The 21,191-nt window shown below is 38.7% G+C and overlaps 1 protein-coding gene across 1 annotated transcript in view; it reads right to left on the reverse strand.

The window, feature by feature from the left end:
• B4GALT6 (beta-1,4-galactosyltransferase 6) overlaps positions 1-21,191 on the reverse strand; it is a 92,158-nt gene that overhangs the window by 35,182 nt on the left and 35,785 nt on the right. The window contains exon 4 of the mRNA XM_072604478.1: positions 1,455-1,579. Coding sequence (XP_072460579.1) covers positions 1,455-1,579 — 125 coding nt within the window. The remainder of the gene's footprint in view (positions 1-1,454; positions 1,580-21,191) is intronic.

Raw genomic sequence — 21,191 nt, forward strand, 5'->3', positions numbered from 1 at the left:
AGTTAAAGATGTCACCAAGGAAATACATGGAGGGGAAAAAGGATGTTTTGGTTACATGACAAAAACAAAGGACCACAGGTAGAAAACAGAAGTGCTCCACAAATGTTCGTTTTTCTATCAGGAGATAGTAAGGCCCCCAGTGATACATGGATCCAATAACAGACTTTGGGGTGAAACCAACACGATTCACACAGAATGGTCAGGAATGAAAGTGCTGCAAACTGCATGACTGCAAAGAACATCCAAAGCAATGACATAGCACTATTTGATAATCTGAGTATTTTAAATATGTAGGGGGAAAGTCTTGTGGAGATGCAACCTGTGAGCAGCTAGGTTACTGAAAATGCAGAGCACAACCAAGGTTGCTGACACTTTGGATTCAAATGGTCTAGCATCAGAAATGGAGATGGTTTTAACAACGAAAATGACATTTTTAAAGATACATTACCATCTAATGCATTATGCCCAGTTGTTATACCCCAAAATCCACTAAGCCTTTTCAACTCAATTACAACTTGAACTCTTCTATGTGTTGTGTCCCCCTATAAAAATGAGAGTCCCTTGAAGGCAGGGACTGTTTGGCTTTTCCATTTAAAATCAGCAGCACTTAGCAGTGCTTTGAACATAGTCCTTAGTGCATCTTCTTTCATTCATAGATCTATATGTCTAGGGACAGGCAGAGAATCCGTGATTTCATTGGTAGAAGAACTCCTCGGTGAGAAGAACTCTCTATCAACATAGATAATTATTTTTTTCTGCAAGTTTTAGTCTTAGAGAGTTTCCTGGGGCACTAAGAGGTTAAAGTATTTTCCCAGGGTCCCACAGCCAGGATGCATCTGAAGCTGGACTTGAATTCAAGTCTTCATGTATCCAAGCTCAGAAAGCTAACAAGTAATAATAATGATTACGATGATAACTAGCATTTATATAATGCTTTAAGTGTTTTGCAAAGCATTTGACAAATATTATCTCATTTTGTCTTCATAAATTTTCTAGGAAACAGGTGCTGTTATTATCCCCATTTTGTAGATAAGCAAACTTGGGCAGATTGTTCAGGATTGCACACCTAGTATTCAAGCGCCAAATTTAAATTCACATCTTCCTAACTTCAGGTGCCTTGCTCTATCCCTTGACAGCTATCTACCTCTAAGTGACACAGTCAAGATCTAAAACCAGGTTTTCTAACTCTAAATCTAAATTTCTTTTACACTATCAGACTGTGATATGATCATCACCTCTTCATACTAAAGCTTTTTCTAGGAACTTTAAAAAAAGCTTGCATAAAATTTACAATTATGATACTGTCACATCACAGCTGCCAATACCCTTATACTATCACTTGAAGATAAAGACTTCAATTGATCGAAGGAATGCAGATAAGTGTGATCAGTTCCATACTCTAACATACTTTCACTCAAAACATAATAACATTGACTTGAAAGAGTGTCTCTCACCTTCCATCGGGGTTTGCAGTCTTTGGGCCTCCAATGACCACCTGGACCAATATCTAAATCCTTAGAGAATACCTGTTGAATTTCATCTAAACTGATTTCACTCATATTGACATTGATAAGGCCCCCTATATAGAAGAAAACAGAAGGAAAACATTTTTAATGTCTTTTACAATAAGAATTTTGAAATATACTAAATATCAAATGACCAAGTACAAAAAAATTTCTTTACCTGAACTAATAAACATTCTTATTTGGCACACGAGATTAAGAAATACTCATATTTGCAGCAAATCTCCTAATGATACTCAACAAATACTAATTAAATACCAAATATGGACCCAGCAGGTATCATGGTCTCAAGGTGAGGGAGACCTTGTTCATGTTCCACTTCTGACATGTCCTGACTACATACATTACTTGCCTTTCTTTGATCCAGGCAACTCTCTAAGGCTAGAAACTGCAGGGTACTCATGTCCCTTCATTGGCTGAGGTAGTTTCCTCACCAGGAGATACTTAAACCAATACAATTAAAACCAATGTAAACCAATGGACCCCCCCTTCCCCCGTCCTGTTCTGACAAGAAAGGAATTTTGCAAGGGGAGATATAATACTCCATAGGACAAGTTCCCCACTCACATGGAGCTTACTGTAATCCAGGAGAGGGATACAACACATGCACAAATGAATACAAACCAAAAGATGATAATAAATAATACTAATAACTACCATTTGTATAGTGAAAGATGAATCAGAACAAAAGGGAAAAACCACAAGAAAGAAAAAACTAAAAAGAGAGAGGAAAGAGCATGCTTTGATCTGCATTCAGATTCCATGGTTCTTTCTCTGGATGTGGATAGCATTTTCCATCATGAGTCTTTCGGAAGTGTCTTAGAGCATTGCATTGCTGAGAAGAGCTAAGTCAATCGTAGCTGATCATCACACAAAGCTGCTGTTACTACGTATGGTGTTCTCCTGGTTCTGCTCACTTCACTCAGCATCAGTTCTGCAAGTCTTTCCAGGTTTTTCTAAAGTCTGCCTGCTCATCATTTCTTACAGCGCAATAGTATTTCATTTCATTCATATACAACAGCTTTTTCAGCCATTCCCCAACTGATGGGCATCCCCTCAATTTCTAATTCTTTGCCATCACAAAAAAGAGCCACTATAAATAGTTTTGTACATTGGTCTTTTTCCCTTTTTTATGATCTCTTTAGGATACCAACCTTTTGTACCAATTTTACAAGTAGTATCTCATTTCTTCCTCACAACAACCTTGCCCAGGGTCACAAAACCAGGCTGGATCTGAACTCTGGTCTTCCCTATTCCAGACCTAGTGTTCTATCTACTATGACACTTAGCTGACTAGAAAAGTCTAAAGTGTTATGCTCATCTGAAGAAAGAAAGATCACTTCTGACTAGAGGATCAGAAAAAGCTTGATAAAAGATTTGGCATTTGAGTTGGATCTTGAAGGACCTCAGTAGACTGAGGGCATTCCATATACAGGAAAGTGTGAGCAAACTGCAAAAGAACAAAACAGCACAATGTGGGTAGTCTGGATCGACTAGAGGGTGGAGTGCATGGAGTGTAGTAATATGAGCTAAGGCTAAAAAATCAGTGTGGTGCCAGACTGCGGAGGGCCATTTGAGGAAGGCTGAGGAGTTTGGATTTTATTCAGAAAGCATTAAAATTATTGAAAAGTTCTGACTACAGAAGCGATGTGACTGGATCAATTTTTCATAACTATTTATCTGCCAGGAAATATGAAATACAAACAGGAGGGAGTAAAAACTGAAGGTAAAGATCAATTAGGAAAATAGTGTTATAGCTCGTATCAGTGGTAATGAAGTATTCAGAAAGCTTGCAGTGGTGGGAAGGGAAAGAAAGGATAAGATGCAAGAGATATTGAAGAGACAGAATCAACCAGATTTAGCAACTGATTGGGAGTGGGAAGCAAGAGAGACGGATAAGTAGAAGATAATACCAAGCTTATCAACATGAAGTGACTGTGAGTAATAGGGCAAGTGACAGAAATAGGAAATTGAGAATAATTCAGTTTTAGACATGGTGTACTTGAGATGCCAGCCGGGCGTATATATTTAGATATAAAGCAGACAGTTGAAAATGCCAATCAAGAGTTTACAGCTATAGAATTAGGAGTTATGTGCATAGAGGTGCAAGTTGAAGTTGTAAGAGATAACAAAACTGCTAAAAGAATAATTTAGCACTTAGTATTTATACACTTCTAGGTCACATGAGCAACAAGACAGAGGGCTAGACTTTCTCTCTAATCCTCACAACCTTTCGAACTTCTCCAAAATAGGAATTATGTACAAGAGAGAAAGTAATTTCAGCTATTTCCATCATCTAAGACACCATGAACCCTAACAAGGTAAAACCCAATGAATCAACAGCAAAGGAAGCAACCTCTATCCCCTAATATATATAGCATAGCTTCTCCACTCCCCACCATACTCTGGCAGGACCATAAGAGAATTCATCTCTGCCTTGTCTACCCACCAATGACTTGGAAAACTAAAAGGAAGAACACTGCTCTGGCTGAGATGGCAGTGCTTTGTGCTGCAATAGTGCTCAGCTAGAGAACTGAGAAAGAGAAGGAACTGGAACAGGATGCCAAATAGGGATCCACCAGGCCTGTCAAAAAGGCCCAGCACCCAGATAGGACCAGTTCTTTTCCCTCCAGAATTGTCCTGAAGCAGAGTATGAGAGTGGTGAAATGTGAATTGTCCAGCAGCAGAAGAAGGCTTAGAAGGCTTTGAGATCTAGCCAAGGGAAACTGTCATCAAAGGGGAAAGAATCAGAAAATAAGCAATAAGAGAATATAAGGGAAAAAAGATGAAAATTACCAGAGACCTCAGAGGAAGAAAATTCAGTTAAAGATCTTGGACATAAGTAGATATGCCAACAGGAAGATATTAGTAACAGAAAGAAATATGGTCTCCAGATCAAAAAGAGTCCTGGCACCTATGAATGAATATTATATGACAAAGGAAAATTAATCGGCAAATGATGAAGCTGGCTTAAGACCCTGTGTATATCCAAGAGAACATGGAACCACAGCAAGATATTGCTAAATGGTTTAAAAGGCAATTAAGAATTATGAAAGCAGAATTTATGACTTGTATGGCAGAAGTAATTGACAGAATAGAAAAACAGAATCCATGGTAGTAGGGATTACCAAAGAAACAAAACAATAACTGATTGAAAATGTAAATACAAAGAAGTAAAGAAGAATCTGGAAGAAAAGAAACAAAAAGGAATAGTTAAAAAGAAAATATGGTCTTCATACAAGCAAAGCATTGATCTCAAAGACAGGATAGAGGCAAGTTAACTATTACACACTTCCCAAAAAAAAAACCCAGGATCAAAAGCTAGGTATCATCCTCTCTATTCCTCATTCTCACTCTCACCCACACTCCCATATCTAATCTGCTGCCAAGCCCTGTTCATTATACCTTCACAGCATCTACTGCATATGCTTCCTTTTCTCCTATGACACAGGAACCACTCTGGTACAAGCTCTCATCACCTCATGCCTGGAATATTGCAATTGCTTTCTAGTTGCTCTCACTGCCACAAGTCTCTCCCTACTCCAGACCATCCTCCAGTCAGCTGTCAAAGTGATCTTCCAAAATCACAAGTCTGACCATGCAATCCCCCTACTCAAAAAACTTCAGTGGCTCCCTATCACCTCCAAAATCAAATATACAATTCTCTATCTGGTATTCCAAGCCCTTCATAACCTGTCCCCCACAATTTTCCTGTTTTCTAACACCTTATATCCCACCCCACCCCAAACATACTCTTTGATCTAGTCTGTCCTCCTCTCTGCTCCTTGAACAAGAGACTCTAGATCCCAAATCACTGCATTTTCATTGGCTGTTTCCCATGTTTAGAAAGTCCTCTCTTCTCATCTCCGCCACCTGCCTTTAGCCCCAGCTAAAATCCCATCTGCTACAGAAAGCTTTTTCCAGTCCCTTGATTCTAATGCCTTTCCTGCGTAGATCATTTCCACTTTATTCTATATATTTTGTTGGTATACAGTTGCTTGCAATGTCTCCCCCATTAGACTGTGAGCTCCTTGAGAGCTTTGTGTCCCCAGAGCTTAGCACAGTACCTGGCATATACTATGTGCTCAATTAATGCTCACTGACTGACTGATGAACACAAGTCAAAAAGCTTAAACACAAAAATGTAAAAATAAATTAAATTTCACAGTGATACTGGGAAATTTCTTTGAAGCAAGAAGCAAACAAATGTAAAAACCTGGTTCCGCTTTTCTCTCTAATCTAAACTAATTTTAGTCATTGCATTAGTTTTACTACCTGTAACACAGGCATCTAAAATCTGATTCGGGACGTTTTGTCTTCAAAAGGCAGTAATCTCCTCTTGCTACTAGGTATTCTGCCTTCTGATATAAGGTTAAGTTGCTTATATATTGGGCCTTTTGGTTTTCAGGAAATATCCCTACAGAAACATAAATGACAGAAAAATCAAACTGTGTCTCCACACACCTCTACTTAAATCTATCTCCAGGAATCACTCTTTCCTCCAATCAGCATATGGTTACGCGATTAAGCATGCTATTTATACACAGATATCACCTTTTCAAGTTCAGTGCTCATATGCAAGCTACTTTGTATTAACATTAAACACATTTTAGCTAACATCTTCAATTTGAAGACAGGCACTTGGTAATTTTGTGACTGACAAAAAGAAAAAAAGCTATTTTCTTAGCTGAAAGAATCAAATTCAAAATTATTTTGACAGGCTGGAATAAGGCAAGGCTAACAAGATGAAGCTTACTAGGGATAAAAAATAAAATCTTGAATTTAAGTTCCAAAAATCAATTATACAAGAATAGGTTGGGGAAAACTTGACTTTTGTCTTTAAAGCAATTCATGTGAAAGAGATTTACCTAGAGATTTCAGTTGATTGAAAACTCTAAGAGAATCAATACTGTGCATTAATTTTGGGACATCTGTACCAATTTTAAGTTCCATTAATAAAATTAGAGTGTCCAGATCAAGGGCTATAATATTTTACTGTATTCTTCATTGTTCAAACTACAACTGGGAGATCATCCATTTCTGAGTACCAGAGTTTAATAAGGACATGGAAAGAGTGGACCCTACCCAGAGAAGAGCAATCAGAATGGTAAAAATAAAGATAATAACTAATACTTATATAGTAGCTTAAGGTTTGCAAAGTGCTTTTACGTAAATATTCTCATTGATCTTCACAATAACTCTAGTGTTAAAGTGTTGAGGAAACCATTTCACCTACAGTAACCGAAAAGTTTAGCTTGAAAAAAATAAAACTTAGGGAGGCACACATGCAACAAGGATGATGTTTATTCTATATGGCTTCAAAAGATAGGCTAGGACTGCTGGGTGGAAGTTACAGGGAGGAAAATCTGGTTTCATATGGAAGAACTTCAAGATCTGGGGGCAGGGGGGAGTCAAGATGGCAGAGTAGAAGGATAGACCTGCTTTAAATCTCTCCCCATAGCCTTTAAAATACCTGTAAAAAATGACGCTAAACAATTTCTAGAGCAGTAGAAGCCACAAAATGACAGTAAAACATATTTCCAGCCCAAGATAGCCTGGAAAGTCAACAGGAAAGGTCTATCACCCAGGCTCAGAGCAGAGAATAGCCCAGTGTGGGCCTTGCAGCATGGACAAGACTAGAGCAAGCTTGAGGGTGCTTCTGTGGTTTCCAGGTTTCCAGATTTCTCAATCCACAAATGCCAAAGACAGCTTCAAAAGTCAGTAAGAAAGCTCTTTCACCTGGGTGAGAGGGGAGTGCTGTCAGGCCCCAACCCTGGCAGCAGCCACCTCAGCAGCAGCTCTGGGCCTACAGACCGTGAGGGAATTGAGCAGCTGATCTGGGTCTCAGTCCTGAGTGACAGTCCTGAGGTAAGGAGGACCACCAGTGTGGCGGAGTTGATGGTGGCTGTGGAGAGGGAATCCTACTCACAGTTCTGGCCTAGAAAACAGTGCTTTTGGTTGCTCACAGATCAGAAGGCAGATGAGGAGAGGAGTAAACTCCTCTCCCTTAATTGTGCCACCTTAAAGGAACTGAGACCTTACAGGTCTCTAGAGATATCTCAGAGAACAGCTACACAAAACTTCTGAAGCCTAAGGTAGCATAACCTCTACTTGACAAAGGACTCAAACTGGCAGGGGAAATGCCCAAAAGTGTAAATAAGACTACAGAAGGTTACTTTCTTGGTGAAAAGGTATTGTCTTCCATCCTTTCATATGAGGAAGAACAAAGCATACAATCAGAGGAAGACCAAAGAATACAACCAGAGGAAGAGAGCAAGGTCTAGGGGCCTACATCCAAAGCCTCCAAAAAATATGCAATTTGTCTCAGGCCATAGAAGAGCTCAAAAAGGATTCTGAAAATCAAGTAAGAGAGGTGGAGGAAAAATTGGGAAGAGCAATGAGAGTGATACAAGAAATCATGAAAAGCGAGCCAACAGCTTGCTAAAAGGAGACCCCAAAAAATGCTAAAGAAAATAACACCTTTAAAAATAGACTAACCCAAATGGAAAAAGTGGTCCAAAAAGCCAATGAGGAGAAGAATGCTTTAAAAATCAGAATTGGCCAAATGGAAAAGGAGGTTCAAAAGCTTGCTGAAGGAAACAGTTCTTTAAAAATTAGACTGGAGGAGACACAAAGCCCAGCCCAGACCTGCTGCGGCCACGGCTGCGGCACCGAGAGAAACAGATCCGAGCAGGCTTCAGGGACGGGATCCCCAGCGGCCGCACAAGTCCCTCCACCCACAGGTGACAGGGGTGGGTGAGAGAGTCTCTTTGGCGGGTCGAGAGGGGAGTGGGGTGCCCCCATAATTCAGGCCCCCCCCGGGAGGTAGAAGCTGAGAGGCGGCTGCAGACAGGGGCTCCCCAAGCGGGCGGGAGCCTGAATCCATTGCGGAAGGTCTGTGCATAAACCCCCTGAGGGAACTGAGCCTGAGAGGTGGCCCTGCCCCGACCTCAGCACCGGAACATAATCTCATACTGAATAGCAGCTCTGCCCCCGCCAAAAGCCCTGAGGCTGGAAGAAGCATTTGAATCTCAGACCACAAACACGGGCTGGGAGGATCAGGAGGTGAGGTGGGTGTGAGGAAAATATTCAGAGGTCAAGTCACTGGCTGGGAAAATGTCCAGAAAAGGGAAAAGAAATAAGACTATAGAAGGTTACTTTCTTGGCGAACAGGCATTTCCTCCCTTCCTTTCTGATGAGGAAGAACAATGCTTACCATCAGGCAAAGACACAGAAATCAAGGCTTCTGTGTCCCAGCCCACCCAATGGGCTCAGGCCATGGAAGAGCTCAAAAAGAATTTTGAAAATCAAGTTAGAGAGGTGGAGGAAAAGCTGGGAAGAGAAATGAGAGACATGAAGTCAAAGCATGAAAAGCAGATCAGCTCCCTGCTAACGGAGACCCCAAAAAATGTTGAAGAAATTAACACCTTGAAAACTAGCCTAACTCAATTGGCAAAAGAGGTTCAAAAAGCCAATGAGGAGAAGAATGCTTTCAAAAGCAGAATTAGCCAAATGGAAAAGGAGATTCAAAAGCTCACTGAAGAAAATAGTTCTTTCAAAATTAGAATGGCACAGATGGAGGCTAATGACTTTATGCAAAACCAAGAAATCACAGAACAAAGAGAGAAGAATGGAAAAATGGAAGATAATGTGAAATATCTTATTGGAAAAACAACAGACCTGGAAAATAGATCCAGGAGAGACAATTTAAAAATTATGGGACTACCTGAAAGCCATGATCAAAAGAAGAGCCTAGACATCATCTTTCATGAAATTATCAAGGAAAACTGCCCTGAGATTCTAGAACCAGAGGGCAAAATAAATATTCAAGGAATCCACAGAACACCGCCTGAAAGAGATCCAAAAAGAGAAACTCCTAGGAACATTGTGGCCAAATTCCAGAGTTCCCAGGTCAAGGAGAAAATACTGCAGGCAGCTAGAAAGAAACAATTCAAGTATTGTGGAAATACAATCAGGATAACACAAGATCTAGCAGCCTCTACATTAAGGGATCGAAGGGCATGGAACAGTATATTCCAGAAGTCAAAGGAACTAGGACTAAAACCAAGAATCACCTACCCAGCAAAACTGACTATAATACTTCAGGGGAAAAAATGGTCTTTCAATGAAATAGAGGATTTTCAAGTATTCTTGATGAAAAGACCAGAGCTGAAAAGAAAATTTGACTTTCAAACACAAGAATGAAGAGAACCATGAAAAGGTGAACAGCAAAGTGAAGTCATAAGGGACTTACTAAAGCTGAACTGTTTACATTCCTACATGGAAAGACAATATTTGTAACTCTTGAAACATTTCAGTATCTGGGTACTGGGTGGGATTACACATGCACACATGCTCACATACATAGAGACAGAGTGCACAGAGCGAATTGAATAGGATGGGATCATATCTTTAAAACAAAATGAAATCAAGCAGTGAGAGAGAAATATATTTGGAAGAGAAAGGGAGAAATTGAATGGGGCAAATTATCTCTCATAAAAGAGGCAATCAAAAGACTCATTAGTGGAGGGATAAAGAGGGGAGGTGAGAGAAAAACATGAAGTCTACTCTCATCACATTCCACTAAAGAAAAGAATAAAGTGCACACTCATTTTGGTAGGAAAACCTATCTCACAATACAGGAAAGTGGGGGATAAGGGGACAAGCAGGGTGGGGGGGATGATAGAAGGGAGGGCATGAGGAGGAGAGTGCAATTCAGGGTCGACACTCATGGGGAGGGATAGGATCAAAAGAGAATAGAAGTAATGGGGGACAGGATAGGATGGAGGGAAATATAGTTAGTCCTATACAACACAACTATTATGGAAGTCATTTGCAAAACTACACAGATATGGCCTATATTGAATTGCTTGCCTTCCAAAGGGAAGGGGTGGGGAGGGAGGGAGGAAGAGAAGTTGGAACTCAAAGTGTTAGGATCAACTGTCGAGTAATGTTCTTGCCACTAGGAAATAAGAAAAACAGGTAAAGGGGTATAGAAAGCTATCTGCCCCTACAGGACAAAAGAGAAGATGGAGACAAGGGCAGAGAGGGATGATAGAAGAGAGAGCAGATTGGTCATAGGGGCAATTAGAATGCTTGGTGTTTGGGGGGGGAGGGGATAAAAGGGGAGAAAATTTGTAACCCAAAATTTTGTGAAAATGAATGTTAAAAGTTAAATAAATAAATTTAATAATAAAAAAAAATTAGACTGGAGCAGATGAAAACTAATGACTTTATGAGACACCAAGAAATTATAAAATAAAATCAAAAGAATAAAAAAATAGCAGACAATGTGAAATATCTCCTTGGAAAAACAACTGACCTGGAAAAATAAATCCAGGAGAGATAATTTTAAAATTATTGGTCTACCTGAAAACCAGGATAAAAAAAATTTCTTCCAAGAAATTATCAAGGAAAACTGCCCTGAAATTCTAGAACCGCAAGGTAAAATAGAAATGCAAAGAATTCACCAATTACCTCCTGAAAGAGATCCCAAAAGGAAAACTCCTAAGAATATTGGAGCCAAATTCCAGAGTTTCCAGGTCAAGGAGAAAATATTACAAGCAGTCAGAAAGAAACAATTCAAGTATTGTGGAAATACAATCAGGATAACACAGGATTTAGTAGCTTCTATACTAAGGAATCAAAGAGTTTGGAATATGATATTCCAGAGATCAAAGGAGATAGGATTAAAACCAAGAATCACCTACCCAGCAAAACTTCAGGGGAAAAAATGGAATTTCAATGAAACAGAGGACTTCCAAACATTTTTTTGAAAAGACCATAACTGAATAGAAAATTTGACTTTCAAATAAAAGAATTTAGAGAAACATGAAAAGGTAAACAGGAAAAAGGAGCCTTAAGGAACTCATAAAAGTTGAACTGCTTACATTCCTGCACAGAAAGATGTTATCTGTAACTTATGAGACCTTTTTCAGTATTAGGGTAGTTAGAGGGAATTTATATAAGTGTGTGTATGGATGTGTATGTATGTGTATATGATACATGTGTGTATGGGTATATGGGGGGTGTGTGTGTGGGTATACATATATATGTGTATATATATATATATATATACACACACATATATATATATATATATATATACATACACATACACATAGACGGAGGACACAGGGTGAGCTGAATATGAAGGGAGAATACCTAAAAAATAAAATTTACTGGGAAAGAATTTTTACAGCTAATCTTGGGGATAAAGGCCTAATTTCTAGAATACATAGAGAACTGACTCAAATATACAACTATATAAATCATTCCCTAATTGACAAATGGTCAAAGGATATGAATAGGCAATTTTCAGAGGAAGAAATTAAAGATATCTATAATCATATGAAAAAATGCTCTAAATCACTTTTGATTAGAGAGATACAAATCAAAACAACTCTGAGGTACCACATCACACCTATAAGATTGGCAAACATGACAGAACAGGAAAATGATAAATGTTGGAGAGGATGTGGGAGAGCTGGAGGACCTGTGAGCTCATCCAACCATTCTGGAGAGTGGTTTAGAACTATACCCAAAGGGCTACAAAAATGTGCATACCCTTTGACCCAGCAATAGCGCTACTAGGACTGTATCCCCAAGAGATCATAAAAATGGGAAAGGGTCCCACATGTACAAAAATATTTATAGCATCTCTCTTTGTAGTTGCCAAAAACTGGAAGTCAAGGGGATGCCCATCAATTGGGGAATGGCTGAATAAATTATGGTATATGAATGTAATGGAGTACTATTGCGCCATAAGAAATGATGAGCAAGAAGACTTCAGAGAGGCCTGGAAGGACTTACATGATCTGATGCTCAGCAAAAGGAGCAGAACCAGGAGAACTTTGTGCACAGTGTGCAAGAGTTTTTTCTGGTAGACTTGGAATTTCGTAATAACGCAAGAATTTTAAAAAAAAAATTCCCAATGGTTTTATAAGGCAAAATGCCTTCCACACTCAGAGAAAGAACTATGGAATTCATTCACAGAATGTAGCAGATCATGTTTGTGTGTGTGTGTGTGTGTGTGTGTGTGTGTGTGTGTGTGTATTATATTTTGATCTTACATGATTTCTTCCATTTATTTTAGTTCGTCTACATAGCATGACTATAGTGAAAATATATTCAATAGGAAAGTATATGTAGATCCTATATAGAATTGTATGCTGTCTTGGGGAGGGAGGGGGGTGAGGGGGGTGCGGGGGGGGGATAAAAATCTAAGTTTTATGGTAGTGATTGTAGAACATTTAAAAAAATAAATAAAATAATAAAATAAAATAAAATTTACTGTTGAGTGGAATGCACTAAGAGTAAGAGAAAGGGAGAAGTAGAATGTAGCAAATCATCTCACATAAAAGAGTAAAGAAAGAGCTTTTGTCATGAGGGGAAGAGGGGGGAGATGAAAGGAAATAACTGAACCTTACCCTCATGGGATTTGGTTTAAGGAGGGAATAACACACACTCAAATGGATATAGACAGGAAGGCAAGGGGGAAGGGGATAGGAGAGGGAAGATAATAGAAGGGACAGCAAATTGGGGAAAGGGATAATCAGAAGCAACCACTATTGTGGGAGGACAGGTCAAGAGAGAGAATGTAATAAATGCAGGGCAAGATAGGACAGAGGGAAATATGGTTAATCTTTGGCAACATAACTATTATGGAAGTGTTTTGCATGGTTACACTTGTATGACCTATACTGCTTGTTTTCTCAATGAGGGTGTGTGGGGAGGGAGGAAGGGAGAGAATATCGAACTCAAAGCTTTAATAATGAATGTTAAAAATTGTTTTAGCATGCAGCTGGAAAATAAGATGTACAGGCAATGGGGTATAGAAATCCATTTTGCCCCACAGGAAAACAGAGGGGAGGGGATGGAAGAATGGGGTAACAGAAGGGAGGACAGACTGGAGGAAGGGGTGGATAGGGTGCGTGCTGTCCTGGGGTGGGGGAAGATGGGGAGAAAATTTTGAATTCAAATTCCTGTGGAAGTGAAGGTTGAGAACTGAAAAATAAATAAACAATAATTTTTTTTTTATTTTGTAATGTTTAACAATCACTGCCATACAATTGTGATTTTATCCCCCCCACCTGCCCCCCATTCCCCCCCTCCCTCCCCACGACTGCATACAATTCTGTATAGATTCTACATATACTTTCCTACTGAGTATACTTTCACTATAGTCATGCTATGTAGTCAGACTAAGATAAATGAAAGAAATCGTATAACAAATCAGAACATGATACACAAACACATACACATACACAAACATGATCTGCTACAATATGTGAGTGACTTCCATATTTCTCTCTCTGAGTGTGGCAGGCATTTTGCCTTGAGATCCTCCATTGGGATTTTTTTTTTTTTTTTTGGTAAGAAGTTCTTGTGTTATTACAAAAATCTAAGTCTACCAGAAAAAACTCTCACACACTGTTGTTGTTGCTGTGCATAAAGTTCTCCTGGTTCTGCTCCTTTCACTCAGCATCAGGTCATATAAGTCCTTCCAGGCCTCTCTGAAGTCTTCTTTAAACAATAATTTTTTAAAAAAAACCTTTTAATTAAAAAAAAAAAAAACTTCAAGACCTGGACTGTCTATTAAGATACTGAGCTCCTCATCACCAGAAGTACTCAAAGCAGAGACTAGATGATCATGTCTACCCATCAGGGATTCATGTATTTGGGGAAGGAGGAAAGGAGATGAGATTGGATTAAGTGATCTCTAAAGTTCCTTCCAATTCTAAGATGGCATGATTCTCATTGAGAGAAATTGTTTTAAAAACTGACCATACATTAAAATTCTTTTAACATAATGAAATAACTGGCCTCATCTGAAAGAACCAATAGGATTCCACTCACATCTAGATTAATGAAGTTATGAGACTACAAAGGTCAGGTGTACTCATTCACTTTCATTATTTTGTTTTCATTCTTCTACTCTTCATGTACACACACACATGTGTGCACACACACACACACACACACACACACTCCCTCTTTCCTAGTTTTGAGTTATTTAAACCCAGATTGAAAACATAATTTAATTCCCCTGAGAAAGACTTGTTACTCATCGCTTTGCTGTATTACTGTTACAGATTGTAGTCACTACCAAGATTGCACGCTAGAAAGAGCCCTGCCCCATGTTATTTTAAAAAAGCCTAAAAATAATCATAAATCAAAATGGAATTCACAGAAGGAAAAATATGGCCTTTTGTCCCCAAAATGGACTTTATTTGGGTAATTTAAGGATTAAAATATTAAAGATTAATCGATAATGTTAATGTTAATAAAAAACAAAACTGCTCCAGATGATTCTACACATTTTTTACAACCACCAAAAAAAAAAATAATTTAGTTGTAAGTACCGTTTAATTCTTATACTTGAGAAAATGCAGTTTTTCTACAACATCTAGTTGGATAGAACTTCTCAGTAATGTAATGAAATCCAGTGCAGTTTTGCCCATGGAGTATCTATAAATATTAAAACTAACACTGAATTATTCATTCAAAGCCTTGATATCGTTACTGAAAAAGATTTAACCAAATATTTCATCTCAACTTGACCCTGAAGACAAAATTATATTTTGATAGAATCCTAGTGACTGTATTCTCTGCTACTCTAAGAAAAATTTCGAAGACAATCACATATTCCAATTTTTTCTCTACTGTTGATCAAGTTGAATTGAAAATCAACCTGAGTAATACTATTCTCAACCAATTTTCTCATATATGTGTGTATACATATATATGGTATAATAATCTTCAGAGATTTAACACTTTATTTTTGTCTGCTTGTTAGTAAGACTTTATGTGTAGATATCTTATTATAATGTTCTTATTCAACACAACAAAAAAAAATCTACTAAACTTTGCATTTTAAGAAATTTTAGCCAACTGTAAAACGTCTTATGATAATTTCAACTCTACACTTTTCTTCTATTTCTCATTCATTAGATCATTATCACGGACAGCTAGGTGGGCCTGGAGTTAAGAAGATCTGAGTTAATATCTGACCTCAGACACCTACTAGTTGTGTTACCCTGGACAAGTCACTTAATCCTATTGAACGTTAACTGAAAAAAAAAACAACTAAACCGCAAAAAACAATAACAGAATATTATCAAGACTAATTTCAGTCTTGAAAACAGGTACGTAACTTGGGCAGAGTGACCAGGCCTTTGTCCCAGAGAACCAAAAAACTTAAAGAATGCTAAGACCTGTGGTACTATTGTGCTATCAGCAAAGCTCAGCACAGTGTCTGTAAGATTAATTAAAGTAAGAAACACTCCCATATTATACTGGGTCTTTCTCTTCCCCAAGAGGAGGTTTCTCCCCTTCAAGAGCCAGTATCTCAAGATGCCTTCCTTACAAGACAGTCTCTACTGACTGTCCCAGGTGCCAACACTACGGAGTGTGACCCAACCCAGATAAAAATGTAACTGGGTAATATTTTTCAAAATAAATAAAAATACAATAAAACATAGATAAGCTTATTTGTGGTCTTCAAAGTCAACATTCAACCCATAGGAATCCTTATGTACAGTTTAGTGGCCCTCGTTTCTATACAAATTTGACACAATTGCTCTACAATGTTCTGAGAATGTACCAGTCGGTTCACCCTGAAGAATTCCAGCAGGTGCAGTTAAGTGGTATAATAGATAGAGCACCAGCACTGAAGTCAGAAGGACCTGAGTTCAAATCCAGACTCAGACACTTGACGCTTACTAGCTGTGAGTCCCTGAACAAGTCATTTAATCCTGATGGCCTTGCAACAACAATAAAAAAAATTTCAGTAATGGAATCCCATGGTAGCCCATTCCATTTCAAGATAGGTCTCTTAGAAAAGTTTTATGTTATGTCTAGCTCAAATATGACTCTTGACAAGTTTGGATTCTGACTTCTGGGACCATACAGAACAAGCCTAATCCCTCATCCATATGACTGCCCTTCTAATACTCAAAGACAGCTCTCATATCCATCCTAAAACTTCTCTTTTCTAGGCTGAATACTCCCAGGTCCTTTAACTGATAGCACCGGAGCACTTTTCATGGAGCATATGCGGAAATGAGCTTCCCGGAGCCATCTTACAAGATACAAATGAACCTGAGCTGAGTCCCCTCATCTGCGATTTTACGCTGACAAAGCAATCTCTTCTTCCTCATGATGACAGCCAGGGGAGAAGAGACTGTATCAAAGAGGATTGACTATAGAGCCAAGAACAGGAGCTCATTTAGATAACCCTAAAAGGAACTACTCTGGGCTCTCTCCTGCCATCTATAGAGCATGTGGGAATTCTGCAAGACTCTCTTTGGGGATTCCCAAGAGGAGAGAGAGGAGAACTCTTGTCCTTCCTCTCCTCTTGGAGCTATGGCAGTTCCTCATGTGTAGAGGTGAGCACAGTGCTTCCTAGAGTAATCCAAAACAGGTCCTTGGTTCTGTGGCTGCCTCCTTTGCTTGTGCATCTTTCCCCAAACACAGTGATCAAAGAGTAATCCTGGGAGAATTACTTTTTCAGGAGTAGCTATGAGAAGAGATCTGCTAAGCTTCATGACATGTACTGTACCCCCATTACACATCCTGATGGTCTCCAATCTCCTTATGATGCTGATCTCACTTATGGAAACTACAGTCTGTCAAAGTCCTTTCTAAAAGATGATGCTCAGAATTGAATACATTACTCTAGATGCCTTGCTGTGGGGTAAAATATGATGCACAGGACTGAATACCACATGTACCTTGTTCTGTACTCTATGGAAAGCTCTATTGAATTAGAATAGAACCACAGGCTCCCCTTTGGGATTCCTTCCTTAGTTATTATGTTGTAAGCTAGGATAGATGCTGGAACAAAGTCCTCACTCTGAGGTCTGAGCCATACAGGTGCTACGTGCTTCACCCTCCTTTTTTTTAATTAATCAATTTATTTCTTTTCAGTTTTCTACAATCACTTCCATGTATCTTAGATTTTTTCCCCCTCGCTTCCCCACCTTTCTCCCTCCCTCCCTTCTCCTTCCCTGAGATGACATGCAATCTCATATAGGTTCTACACTTACATTCTTATTCAATACATTTTCACCTTAGTCATGTTGCATAGAAGAATTAAAACAAATAGGAGAAACCATGAAAACAATACAAAACAAAGCATAACACAAGGGAAAATGGTCTGCTTCATTCTGTGATCCAATTACATAGTTCTTTCTCTGGATGTGGAAGGCATTTTGCTTCGAATCCACTGGGAATTTTTTAGGTCCTTGCATTGCTGTGAAAGGGCTAAGTCAACCAGAAAAATCCCTCACACACTGTAGTTGCTGCTGTGTACAAAGTTCTCCTGCTCCTTTCATTCAGCATCAGTTCATATAAGTCCTTCCAGGCCTCTCTGAAGTCTTCCTGTTCATCATTTCTTATAGCACAATAGTATTCCATTACATTCATATACCACAACTTGTTCAGCCATTCCTCAATTGATGGGCATCCCTTTGACTTCCAGTTCTTGGCCACCACAAAGAGAGCAGCTATAAATATTTTTGTACATGTGGGACCCTTTTTTCCCCATTTTTGTAATCTCTTTGGGATACAGTCCTAGAAGCGATATTGCTGGGTCAAAGGATATGCACATTTTTCTGCCCTTTGGGCATAGTTCCAAATTGCTCTCCAGAATGGTTTAATCATCTCACAGCTCCACCAACAATGAATTAGTATTCCAACTCTCCCACATCCTCTCCAACATTTATCATCTTCCTGTTCTGTCATGTTAGCTAATCTGATAGGTGTGAGGTGATACCTCAGAGTTGTTTTGATTGGCCTCTCTCTAATCAGTAGTGATTTAGAGCATTTTTTCATATGACTATAGAAAGCTTTAATTTCTTCCTCGGAAAACTCCCTGTTCATATCCTTTGACCATTAATCAATTGGGGAACTTTGCTCTCCTTTCTCAGTATATGGCCCAGGGTCACCCCAGGACACACTGTCCCCTTCTCAGCACACCCTGGATCTATGGCCTAGAACTGGGTAGTGAGTAACAAAACTACCACTAGATACCCATCCCCATAGAGACACCCTGCTATGGCCCTGATGAGGTCCTGGTGGAACCTCTTCTTGTGTAGGTTAACAACATCTCCCCAGGTGCTGGAGCAGGTTCATGGCTTGACTCCATTTTCAATGTCTGCAGACCTCTCTGTCTCCCTATGCCAACATGAGCTGGATGAATGACTCACTGTAACTTTTTCTGGATTTTGCCATCAGAATTTTCTACATTTATTTGGAGGAGTTTGAGCTTTTTTAAAAAAATTTTTGTTTAGGGGAAAACAGGGACTCATTTATTGTACACCACCATCTGACTCCTTTAAAGTCTTTCATAACTTAAACCTTAAACCTTTTGATATCCAGGGCACTGGCTAACCTTCCCTCATTGGGGCATACTTGATAATCATGCCCCCCATGCTTTTATCAAAATCCCTGAAGAAAACTAAGATAAACACAAAGTTAAGAACAGTTCCCTGGGGTACTCCTTTGGATATATCCCCCAAAGTTAACATTTATTCAACTATAACCACTCTTAGAGCATAGTCATTCAGCTAGCTTTCAATTAACCCGTTCCTCATATGCAGCTCACCTCTATCCAGGTTTATGAAGCCATGGGAACACAAAAGCTGGTTTCATTGTGTATTTAATTTTTATTCCATCTTCTCAATCTGAAACATTCTTCCAATATGGTGCCTCCATGCTAAGGATGTGCTCAATCCAGTCATGATCTATTCCTCTCTTGGTTGTGCTTTGAATTCTCTGAGCTTTGTCATCAGATTTTCTTTAGCTCCCTTTTTTGGGCTGTCTTCCTCCATTAGAATGTAAATACACTGAGTGTTGGTACTATCTTTTTGCTTGCATTTGTATCCCTAGCACTTAGCACAGTATCTGACCTATAGTGAGTGCTCAATAAATGCTTCTTTTTTTCCTGCTTGTCTCCTTGAGTACAGATATCACCACTGTAGCCCTCTATCCCAAATCATGCACCACCCCACCTTCCCTTCTCTTTCAGTAATACAGTAAGATACAAACTGAGCCTTCCATTATAATAAACACACTTTGTTATGTCTATTAGGAGAGGATCCACTCTGGCTAGACTACACTCTACATATGACATCGTCATCATCATCATGACTCACTTGTGATCTCGACATGAGGCCACTGGTCCAGATTCTGTGATTTTAAATGACAGAAGGGAAAAGGAAAAGAACCTATATGTTCCAAAATATTTATAGCAGGTCTCTTCTTAATGCAAAGAACTGGAAATTGTGGGGATGCCTGTCAACTGGAAAATGGCTGAATAAGTTGTGGTGTATGATTGTGATGGAATACTGCTGTGCTATAAGAAAGGATGAGCTCAGTGATCTTAGAAAAACATGGAAAGACTTGCATGAAATAATGAAGAGAATCACGAGAATGTTGTATATAATAACAACAATATTGTTTTAAGAACTCTGAGCAACTAAGTCATTCTGACTATTATAAAAACCCAAATTAACTACAAAGGATCTATGAAGGAAGATGCTATCTAGATCCAGAGAGAGAACTAACAAATAGAAATACGCACAGAATGATTTTTATATGCATGTATACACACACACACATATCTCTAGGCTGAGGGGGAGGGAAGAAAAAATGGGAAAAAATAAATTTATTATATTTAAAAGAAATAGCAAATAATACATGATAGGCTTGCAGTTACATGTATAATCATCTTTTTTTGTTATTCTACCATGTTATAGAAATGCTTGTTTTACTTCATAAATTGAAAATGAATAAAATTGTTTTAAATATTTGAACCCTAATTCCTCATTTCCAATGCCACCCTCTCAATATTTCGTTAACAATTTTCTAACTATGTTGATCTAATAAAATAATCAATATAGCCAACAGCAAGAAAAAAAGAGACATTCCATGGAGCCATGGATAAGACCTAATACAGATTTTTGTAACTGGCATATCAGCAAAAACATTACTTAACAGTTTTATTACTGCACAGATGACACTTTCAGATTTTGGAACAGAATATACAAGCTCACATTCATAGTGGCTTAAGTTTATAAGATCTGAGTTTTAAATCTCAGTTCTATTAATTAGGATGTGTAATTTTGAATAGATAATTTCACCTCTATGGGCCTTGATTTCCTACTTTGTAAAACGCAAAGGGTAGACCAGAGCAGAGATTGACCTTTTCTTGCACCATGATGGAAGTCTGGTGAAGCCTCTTCTCAGAATAATGGTTGTACATGTATAAAATGAAGCAAGTAGGATAACTAAGGGAACTGATTATATTGAAATACAGTCATCTGTGTATATGTGTGTGTATTATAAATTTGTGTGTATGTATATATATTATATATATACAATATGCATATATATATTTTAATAAACCCTAGGTTAAGAATCCTTTGAGACTAGGGGTTCTCTGGTCTTTTAAGGACCTATGAACCTATGACTTTGTTCCAGTATTCCCAGGGGTAAGAAGTACACATATTATTTTGTCCATTTTGTAGAGAATAAACTCAGAGAGTCCCATTGCCACACATCTGGTAAGCGGTGGAGCCAGGACCTCTTGAAGTAAGTTGTCTGCCTCCAAGCTTCAGTGTTCTTTCCATTGGACCAGACTGCCTCTCAATGGCTAAGGGAAAC

Source organism: Notamacropus eugenii, chromosome 4, assembly GCF_028372415.1.
Source record: "Notamacropus eugenii isolate mMacEug1 chromosome 4, mMacEug1.pri_v2, whole genome shotgun sequence".
Taxonomy (NCBI): Eukaryota; Metazoa; Chordata; class Mammalia; order Diprotodontia; family Macropodidae; genus Notamacropus; species Notamacropus eugenii.